Below are 11,232 nucleotides of genomic sequence, written 5' to 3'. Positions count from 1 at the left end.
CCTTCGTGACAAACATTTAGTGTATCTTGTTTTTAATTAATATTTTGTATACATCGAATAATCTCTCAATGTACCCTTCTTGGTACACTGAGTCAGCACCCCTAACATGCTCTTGTAGCAAGATGCATATAAGATCATCACTCTTAAATTTTCAACTTTACGCTTTTTTTTAATGTAACTGTACGTAATTAAGGTGATTACACACCAGTGAAGACCTGCCTAATCTCAGGTCGCCAACTGCTAAAAAGAGGTGTTCTGTGTACACGTGACAAACCCTGTTTTACCTAAGTTTTCTAGGTAAACCTCATTTGAAAATACGAGCTGCAACTATATAATCAACACCACCAGTTACAACTAAACTCTCGAGCCATAATTGATGGTCATCATTCATGAATTTTGCTTGACATTTTGCGATATTTGGATGATTGAAAGCCAGTGGATTTAGATGATCAAAGAGGGGGGCTAACATGCCATATGACCATATAATGACACAAACTATGCACCATTGTGAGTTGCACTTAACATACTGGAACATAATTTATAATAAATGTCTAATTTATAATAAATGAATAAGAATTTCTTTCTTCCCCTTCTTTGTTCTTCTCTCTTTTTCTCTCTTGATTATGGCTTTCCAAATTATGGTTTAATTTAAGGTTTCTAATTAGAGCTTTTCAAATTAGGGTTTGAATTAAGGCTTTTTGAATTAGAGTTTGATATGATTAGAGTTCTTTATATTTAAAATTTTTATACAAAAAAATATAATTTCTTATTTTTTCTTCAAATTATATAAATATTTTATTTTTTTGATATTTAGATCCAATCCAAGATTCATATCCAATACTAAAATTTATAATATCCATGTGTCCAAACTGTCCGCACAACAGAATTTTCAAAAGCCAAACACAAAGAACACATGTCCTCATCCAGCCAAAACAAACACTGGATAGGTACAGGTGTTCCTGTTCTGAACAGGTGTTATGTCTGTTCTGTTCAACTGTTCTGCCAAGCTTGGACCATCAATCTATGAAATGGTCAACATGACATACAAACATTATCAAAGTCCCTTAATGAAAAGTAACAAAGGTTCACGTTTGGATAATTCATGCCATTGAATGTGTATTAACAATAGTATACAATGCTAGATCAAACCAAATGCTTTGTTCAACACCTAGGAAATGATCAGTGCACAATTACAAATTTTCAACGGCCTTGCCGCTAAAAGGTTTGTCCAATAAATGGGCTTGTTATGCCCCATTCCACACCTATGTTTGGAATCGAGTATAATGCACGCAAACATGGAAATTTATATGCTAGAATGTGCATGCATGTAGCACACACAAATAGTGAGGTGTACAGTCATGGTTACAATGATCAGGCTCTAGAAGGCATATATGGCTAGGGCTCAAGATAATATATGATTAGACCTACAGGCCAAGCTGCATAATACAATATACGAGGAACCCATTATTCAAATAATATGAATGAAAATCATTAAGCAACAGCCCACTGGATGAAAATCATTATACAATCTATGTCCATACTGTGCTTTGATAATAACACATAGGTCTTTCGTTTTTCATTTAACCCTGTCAACAATATGTGAAGGGGACCTCTGAAGATTTTCTACTAATTAAAGAGTTAAAAATAATAAAATCATCAATTTATTTCTCATAAGAGCACTCCGGTCATCTGGTAGGGGCTGTACTCCTTGATTAGGGATGCAAATGGTTCGGCTCGGAACAGCTAAATACATAGGGATTCAGATCAGAATCAGATCTTGAACAGCCAAAAGTTGCAAAACCTCCATCCTGATCCGACCCATTTGCATCCCTATCCTTGATATTCAAAGGTACCTGGGGTTTTTACACAAATAAGCTCGCAAGTGAATGTGGTAATTTTCAGATTGTCAAAAAAAATCCATGAGAGCTGGTCATATGCTTGAATCATGTTGATTATATATTACAAATGGTCAAAACCCAAAAAAACATTTTGTAGCTCTGCATCATACAACCATCACATTATCAGATGGAAAGTTCCAGAGCCGCATGACGAGAAAAAAGAAAAAAGAGCATGAACTAAAGGTTAAAAAACTAAGACTACTTCAACTTTGATATTTCTTCCAATAGCTGCTTTGATTCAGCCGCCCAATCAACTGGAGCTTGAGCTCTCACAGTGATCCTCTGACGTTTCTCATTCATGTACTCCGACTGTGCAACGCTTACTCGAAACAGATGAGGAGCCCATGTGGCTTCTTTCAATTTGCTTTGATACATCTTCTGTTCAACATCCTTCAAATAGAGATTGCAGACAGAAAATTAAGTCACATTGTTTGCAATATTCTAAGAAGCTGAAGTGCTTTATTTAATGTGAATTCAATGTTAAAAAAAATACTTAAATTTGCACATTTAAAGGAGGAAATTCAGAAGAAAACAAAATGGAGATAACTCAATGTGGTGAGAGGGAAGCAAAATAAGAGCGTATTAACTAGATTAACCCAAGGCTCAAATGGGCTTCAAGTTGGTCTTCAATTCATGTAGCTCATTTTAGACTAGCAATTACCCAAGCCAATGTTGATAATTAATGACAATCAAAAGGAAGTTCAAAGTTCTCCAGCTCAATATGAGCAACAACCATGACCAGGACCAGTGATGGAAAACTGATAAAACTTAATTGATATCACCAAATTTGGTTTCCTGGGCAGGAATTTACCTCTGATTTGATCTTATCTAGTTCATCTGCAGTGCAGCCGATAATTTGCTCGGCTTGCTCATTGAAAACAGAAACCCATGCCTCACCACTTGAATCAGTGACTTTCACGACCATTATGTATCTGCAAATAGTTAAAAAATGAGTGATTCACAGATGAACCTAGAAATGAGGGATATCCAAGAAAAGAGTTTTAAATAATATCCAAACCTCAAACTGCTCTCCACATCATTCCTTTGGCATCCTTCACACCAATAACCAGATCCAATTGCTTCTGTCACCTTTTTGTTGCATGTTTTGCATGCCCGATACCACATTGTCTGATCATGCTTGATAAAGCTTATATAGGCTCTAATACTGAACCATGCAGGCTGCCCATAAACAACGCCACTGATCACTTTGAATTACATTAGCAGAAAGAAAAGATTAACCTAAATTACATCTTCCAAACTTCTAAAATAGAAAACAGAAAGAGATGAGCCAAGTCATCTGAACAAAATTATCAATATACCTTATCATGTCCCAAAGATGAGTCACCAACAATCTTAGAAAGAAACACTCTATCAGAATACATTGATCTTGATCCTGATTTTGATGGGATCATGCCTGACCCAATAGATGCCATGGATGACTGTTTACCTTCAAAATCATACCTGGTATGGGAACAGATCAGAAAATTAGAAGCTCTATATTGGTCTTGGAAAAATCATCCGTGGGAACCCTTGACTTACCAAGATCTTAATTTTTTTGCTTCAGGGATGTCAGGATTTATGACCACAGTGCTTCTGCTTATTGAAGAAAGAGATACCCCTACAAACATTCCAGAAATTCAGGGCACCTAATTTAGATAGAAAATTGAAAACCATACCATGATGATCAAGTGATTTACCTTGAAAATCGCCTACTTTGAGACTTTTGATTGCTACCACCGGTGCAGTTTCTACCATATCAAGTAACTCTTGTCCAACCTTAGTAGCAAGGTCATTCCACAATGAGATTGTAACAGTTCTCTTTCTGCAATTAAATCTAGAGTAAGAAACAGCTAAACTGCATAACATCTAAGGCCACAAGTTTAACACCAAAACATGCAAGTCAACTCAAGCCTTAATGGAAATGGATGAGATAGCTGGATAGTTGAGTTCACTGTCATGACCAAGAACTGTCAGGTTCAAAGGCCACAAGGACTATCACCAATTTGGCTTTAGGGTGGAAGAAAATAAAAAGTAAAAGGAAAAAAGGGATCAACAAAGTTTCAAACTGTCAGGCCAACCCACTATTGAGAAATGAAACTTATGTAGAACCAAGCCTAGGTCAAGTTACCCCACATGGAAGATAGATTAAATCTGCCCCAGCCTGAGTTCCAAGTCCATAAGATTTTGAGACTTGGAACTAGACCAAGCTGATAGAGTGCATGAATAATTCATTTGATCCAAGACTACTGAAACAACCCCAAAAGCCTTTGAAAGACTTACGATTCATCTGCAATTGTGATATCCCGCTTTGGGATAGCTTCATTGTTACTCTTCCTTCGAATGCTCAGAGTATTTGAAACATTTTGAACAATTCCAACAATATCTACAATGACAGAAGAAAAATTAACATAAAATGAACATTCTAAGTCACAAGATTGTATACCCACTTGAATAAAACCAACAGTACCTATAAGTTCTTTCCCATTAACATATTGACTCAATTGATCTATCTTGACAAAGTTCAATTTCATCTCTGGAATATAACCAACTTCACCAATTGCGTCTTCAACTTCTGAGTTTTCATTCAAGGTCATCTCATAATCATTTGGCACGGTTTTATACTGTTTGTTGGCAAGCCTAAGAGTTCCTCGAGATATATAATAGACTTTACCCAACTCAAATTTAGGATAGAACTTTTTTGCAGCCTCATTGAACATAGTTGCTTGTATCTGAGTGCCCTGTAACATAGTTCCAAGCACAGTTGAGAGATAATTCATGTACAACATCCACTCTGTTTTGCCAATTAGCATGAAAATGGTACCCATACAATTAGATGAAAATAAATATGTTGTAAAAAACACAACAAAAATATAGCAAACCACAAGATAAAGAGAATAAAAGAACAGAGTTACATGGTTCAACACTCAGGCCTACATCCAAGGGCAAAGGAGAAATAAAAATCCGCTAGCAAGATGCAAAGAAACACAGGAGAATACAAAGCTCTCAAAATCTTAATCCCCAATGCACCGAAAACTACCCTGTCCAACTCTCAAAAGGAAACAGCTATATATATGACAAAGCAAGTAAAACCCTTGCTGGTCTCAGGCCTAACATACAAATCCCTCTACTACCACCACAAACCACATTAAAAATTTCCAGTGTACGTTCAACAAAAGAAAATTAGATTAGGTCATGGGTTTGAGCAGGTCCAGAATTCAAGACATTCACACTATTTTGCCAATTTGCATGATAATGGTACCCATACAATTAGATGAAAATAAATAAAATAAAATGAATCATTAGGAAATAAAAAGATGTAGACAGCCCACATAATCCATGCCATGACTAATCATATTAGGCATTATCACAAATGTATAGCAGTGATCTCAAACAAAACTTAGCCACTGGATAAATTAAGTATACAGTCTAAACATTGGCATTTAATAACAGTAGCAACAACAAAGAAGTCCAAGCTGAGTCAGAACAAGTCTTAAATATGCAGTAAAAATCTAGCAGCAATCAATCTGGCACAATAAATTAGTTGGCATAGGTCCACTTTGTATAATGGTGGTTCAAAGTTAGGTCCATTTTCTAACTGGGAGAAGGGAAGTTCAAACTCAATTGGTAGCTGAGCCACAATCACTACTTGAGTTGAGCAAGCCAGGGTATTGCTCAAGTGGTTATTCTAATAAATTGATGTCAACAATGCAAACATGTAAAACACTTAGCTAGTAACTCAAGATTAATGATGCAACAATTCCATGTCATCACTTCCAAAGATCATAACATGTACAAGCTCATGAATCAATGCAAACATAACCACTTTCCATTACTGAGGATGTTTCACTTACATCTTCATCTGTCAACTCCACATTGAACACATTTCCTTCACCTTTCATGTTCTTGTAAGACCGCATGTTGCCTTTATTTGTGACTCGAACCTTTATAGTCCAGTTGCCCTGATATGGGTTCAAAGAAACTAGAGGATGCACTCTTCTTGTCATGGCCATTCGAGCAACAGGAGCAGCACTACATATTCATGCCACAGTATAACAAGTAAGCAACAAAATCCAAATGTACTGTCATAAAGTCACGGGAAAAGTCTCAATAACATAAGGGAATAAGGCACCTTATGAAATTTGTAAATTGGTCTACACAAATCTAAACTTATTTCAGTACCAAACTAAACAAATAGAGTGCATGAATGTCATCAATATCCATGTTGGATGTACAGGATTCAACATGAGACATGAGAAGTTCCTTTATTTACATTTTCCATAACTATTTTCCCTTAATATTCATTATCATCGACTCTAAGTTAGAGAGAGAGAGAGAGATTACTTTTCATGATGTTCCTTAATAATCTGAGCAGCAGATTTTAAATTAGATTCAAGTTTCGGCTTTGCAAGGATGGCCATTGCATCAGCTTCAAGCCTAGGCTTCAAAAGGATGCCAGTTTCATTGGCTTCAAGCTTCGGCTTCAGAATGATGCTTGTTTCTTCCTCCAATTTCACCTCGGTCTTGATCTCCGTCTCAAGCGATGGAGATGCCACCTCGCATTTTGTTACTATCAACACCCTGCAACACAGAATCAAACATGGTCAAATCGCATTACTTTTACCCCTGCACCAAAGCAGGACGCCAGCACTAAAAGATTCCATGATCGCATCAACCAATTCTAAAACAAGCCAGCCATTGCCATGCTGATATGATCAAACATTGCCATGAACTCTGGATTTGCAATAGCATGACCCCAAAGATGCCAGGGAACTTGGCCAATTTAGCAGAAGCTCTTTGGTCGCTTGATTTTTGGATCGAACCAAGTAACAGACTACCAGCACTCAATAAGAATATATCCCAGAAAGGCAAATCCATGTACCATTTTTTCCTTTGATCACCAATAGAGTGTTGCAATCAGTCTGATTCAGCTAACCCAATAAGGTTACTTAAGATGTTCTCATTTGAGTTAGAGTACGCTCTTTCCGACCCAGATCTGATTGTTAGCCGATTTTAAATGGTCACAGAAATGGACGAGAGTCGAAAGAGAGTAATCAGTCAAGTAGATCAACTTAGTAAAGACTCGAACGATCCTTCAGAAGCAAGCACAAACCATTGGAATCTACCGACCCGCGACTCAGAGGCCTAGCAAGCAATCGTGTAGACCAAGGCCTCACACAAACCCAACTGGGCAGGTAGAGCATCAACTATCTAGAACCCAATTGCTTGCCGGACTTAGGGAAAGGATCTTGAGTCGTGATCCACCTCACTTAGTGGTACACTCAAGCACGCATTCGATACAGAGTTTTAAAATAAAACAGAAAAACGAAATAAAAAAAAGAGCCATCTTGGGCTCTCAAGACATAGTGTTAGGGTTTCATACTTTTGGGGGTGATTGGGCACCACATTGCAGGTGTAGTCAAGGACCCGAATCAACCCGAGGTTTTGGAGCTTCCCCGACTGAACTTCAGAGGCGATTGACGTCGGGAGCATCGCCTTCATCTTCGTCATCCCATCGTTCGCCATAAATCTGCAAATGTACATCAATCATCACATAGTCTGAACACGTAAGAGAGACGATGAATACGAAACAAGAGGATATCTTCATAAACTGGGGACCCCATAAAAAAAACAAGACATCACATAGTCTGAATCCGTAAGAGGGGAATGGAGACGCCTACGTGAATCGGGTGCTGCTGTTTCCAACAGGCTTGAGATCGACGACCTGGACGACGAGATCAGGGATTAACGAGGAAGAATCGGGGCTGGGATTGGAAAGGATAATGGAGATTGCCGATGGTGTAACGGATACAGCCATTTTTCTCCTATTTCTTGCACTTGTTTGCTTCTTGAGATCTCTTATCAGATCTGGAATAAGTACAGAAGAAGAACAAGAAGAGAGAGAGAGAGAGAGAGAGAGAGAGAGAGAGAGAGAGAGAGAACGGTGAAGAAGAAGAAGGAAAGAATGGTGGTGCGTAGAAATATGATCAGATTTTCCCTCTTCGCGGGTTTCGATTTCGCGCGTGCTCTCTCTCTCTCTCTCTGTATTTTGAAATTTCCCGCGATTCTTCTAGCTTTGGGATCTTCCAAATTCCCGCGCTTTTTTTGGCGCCACTGCTTTTCCGCTTAAACCCTAATGACGATTCTGCCACTCGCATTTTGGTAAAATGGCAGTTTCATTGTTTTTTACTTCTTCCGAAGTTTCCAACCCGGGTCCGAACCAGATCCAACCTTGATTTCGGATCCGGTTGATAATGTGATGTATCTGAATATGGGTCAGATCAGGAACAAATATGGTCCAGTCTATTTGGATCCATGTCAAGATCATGCAGGAAAAAAATAGCCAGATCCAGAACTGAACCAGGACTAATCTGACTTGTTTTATCTTTTCACCTGAAATCAACAAATTTTACTCGTTTTCAGAGTATCCAGTAGCATAGAAGTTCATATCTGGAACTTCAATATGAGATCTTGTCAAATCCTAATCCAGGACTAAACCTTTCTATGGTAGATTGGATTTGACTCATATCTAAGCATAGATCTGACATAAAAAGCTCATCATGTTTTTATTTGAATCCAAAAATGGTCTGGTTAAAAATCTGAATCCAATCCAAATGCACATTAAGATCTTAATTTGGACCCATGTCAAAACCAATCAAATATTAGACAAAACTTGATCCATTTGCCACCCTGTTTGAGGTTTTGAACTCAAATCAGGTCTCCTGGTGCCTTGGTGGCCCAAAGCAAAACCAACAAGTGACACAATCTGAGTTTGGACAACTGGCGGAGTAGGGTCTGGGCATGGTGTGGGAATTGGGATGTGAAACTTTCAATCTAAATAAAATTTTGGTCATATCGACCTGACCATTCGAATGAGCTAGAAACCATAGGTGTGTGAATCATGTCGACTCAATCGGACCTCGTAGATGGATTCCACATAGTCTAAATGCTAGGAACCAGCTATTATATTGTGTTTTTTTATGAAAGAAAATGCAATACCATGAGCCCAAAAATTATCTGGCATCGTAGAATATCAAAATTCCAAGACTCAAATTTATGGCTATTTGTCATAATTGGATGATTTAAGAGCTGATTCCCAGTAACTGCACCACGTGGATTACATATGTAAAAGTTGGTTTCATGAAAAATGACAATAATTAAAAAAAGGAAAAAGAAAATTCATTGTGGCATCATGGTAACCCGAATAAATATTTAACACGTTTCTATAACAAATATTGGACAATCCAACCTGTCCAAATCTGTGTTTGCAATCTTGATGGACATAACCATGGTCATTAATCATCACCGTTTTATTTTCTTTCACACATTTGCATTTAAATCCTCTATGATGCAACTGTCGGCGCCGACGCTCAACAAACTCGGTTCATGCTCTTCTCATTTAAATCAAATGGCGTGCTCATGATATGTTTCACTAAGCGCATTTGATAAATAAGAACAAGCTTCAAAGCTGCTTTGTTTGTTTATCAGACTGGGGCATGAAATGATCATATAAATCGCTAAAAATTGGCAGGAATATATTATATTCAATTATGAAGACACCACTTTTTATGGATTAGAAATACAATCTCTGGTTAGGGAGATATGCCCCCAACAAGTTGATCCTGATTCGAATAGTGATTTACGCAAATTGCTCACCATAAATTACAATAGAGATTTGATGAAGACACTGAATAGCTATTTATTGAAAAAAGATATAAATCGCACAGTGATTTACCGAAAGACACTATAAATCACAATATCTATTTATTGAAAGAGACTACAAATCGCAATGGTGATTTGCCAAAGAACACTACAAATTAAAATAACGATTTTGCTGAACAAAGCCACAAATTAAATGACGATTTGCTGAAGAAAGTTGTAAATCGAATGACGATTTGCTGAAGCATACTACAAATTGTCCCCAACCAAAAGACTGACAAACTTGAGATGTTTACGCACTGTTTCAGCCACGATGTTGAACATGAAAGGTGTGGAGTTACACATTAGCTTTCCATAGAAACAAGAATATCAGGTTTTATGGAGGGAGCCGGGAAATATCGTGAAAATACCATACACCATTCGGGATGTTCTGGACTGCTGACAAAATTTTGGTTGTCCGCCAATGATAGGGATTTTTGATGGCTCTGCGGACCGAACCAGGGAAAGTCCTCAACTGCAAAGTTGAAGGACTACATCTACTTTTCAGAATATTCAAGAACACTTTTATCAGGCCTATATCTAGGGAGATACAGTCGTTTTATCAGAGGTGTCTCTGACAACTCAGTAATTCAGAAAAACAAAAGAGAGTCATTTCGTGCAAAAACATGTAGTGCATGTGTGGGCATGCTAGTGTACATAACATCAGCTCATAACAACCATCCAACTAACTAAATCCACCGATAAACCCCTTGCATACTATGGATGTGAGGTGGTCTCGGGCTTCATGCTTCCAAAAAATGCAAAAATCTGAGCAACATCCAACAAACCAACAAGGGAGAATAACGAAAGGAAAAGAATTTACAAGAAGCATTTCTAAATAGAATAAAAGCACGTTGATGATCTCTAAACCACCATAAAACTACTTGCATACATCAAATGCAAGTCGGTGTTGTGCTTCATAGCATGAACCGAATGATATACCTTTGAAAATGATAGTGCAAGGATGAAAATCTCACCTCCAAAGGCTTCTGGAACGACAGAGAGGATCTTCTTTTGCTTGGGCGTGTAGGGTGGATTCCCATGTGGTACCCAACCCTACACACTAGCAAGGAGGAGTGAAGGAAAGGGGGAGTACGGTTGGCTATGGTGGGAGAGCCCCATGATTTTGGGAGAGAGAGAAAGGGAGCAAAATCGCCCCTTACTTCTCTCTCTTCCCTTCTCAAAAGGTTTAAGTACCTAGGGTTTAAAGTTCAAAAAGAATGGCTAGGATGTATGTCACACCCTTCTAGGCGGTGGCATACTTATAATATTTGAGTTTCACCCTTCCTACGCCCAATAGGGTTATTTCATTCAAAATCCTTTGAAGATCTTTTAAATTTACCCCTCAATTAAGCCCTAGACGCCCTCTAGGGTTTGGATATCTTTCAAAAATGCCCCCACACACCCTCTAGAGTGAAAATATCATATTTATTTCATTTTATTCGAAGATTCACCTAAGTTTTTTTAAAACATCTCCCTAAATCACCGGAAAACCCAATTTTTGATAATTCTCGTCTTAATTTTCTCAGAATGAGTTGAGTTTAGGCAATTATACTTTCGGTAATTCAAAACCAATGTCCCTATGCATTTTTAATAAAACTTAAGTGTTTGACATAATATCACTATGATATATGTATAC

The 11,232-nt window shown here is 37.8% G+C and overlaps 1 protein-coding gene across 1 annotated transcript; it reads right to left on the bottom strand.

Moving 5' to 3' along the window:
• Window positions 1-1,995: 1,995 nt before the first annotated feature.
• LOC149813070 (replication protein A 70 kDa DNA-binding subunit B-like) lies at window positions 1,996-7,713 on the bottom strand. The gene is made up of 12 exons (XM_089992022.1): window positions 7,577-7,713; window positions 7,279-7,425; window positions 6,240-6,476; window positions 5,750-5,927; window positions 4,366-4,636; window positions 4,179-4,281; window positions 3,596-3,720; window positions 3,438-3,516; window positions 3,218-3,359; window positions 2,917-3,077; window positions 2,710-2,830; window positions 1,996-2,288 (listed from the first exon to the last, which is right to left on the bottom strand). Exons 1-12 carry the CDS (start codon window positions 7,711-7,713, stop codon window positions 2,097-2,099), a joined length of 1,893 nt encoding a protein of 630 aa, XP_089848148.1. The 3' UTR covers window positions 1,996-2,096.
• Between the last annotated feature and the right edge of the window lie 3,519 nt (window positions 7,714-11,232).

The sequence above is a fragment of the Nuphar pumila genome, chromosome 16 (genome assembly GCF_984573655.1).
Source record: "Nuphar pumila chromosome 16, dmNupPumi1.hap1.1, whole genome shotgun sequence".
In the NCBI taxonomy this organism is placed as follows: Eukaryota; Viridiplantae; Streptophyta; class Magnoliopsida; order Nymphaeales; family Nymphaeaceae; genus Nuphar; species Nuphar pumila.
This window is presented reverse-complemented; position numbering and strand designations above follow the sequence as displayed.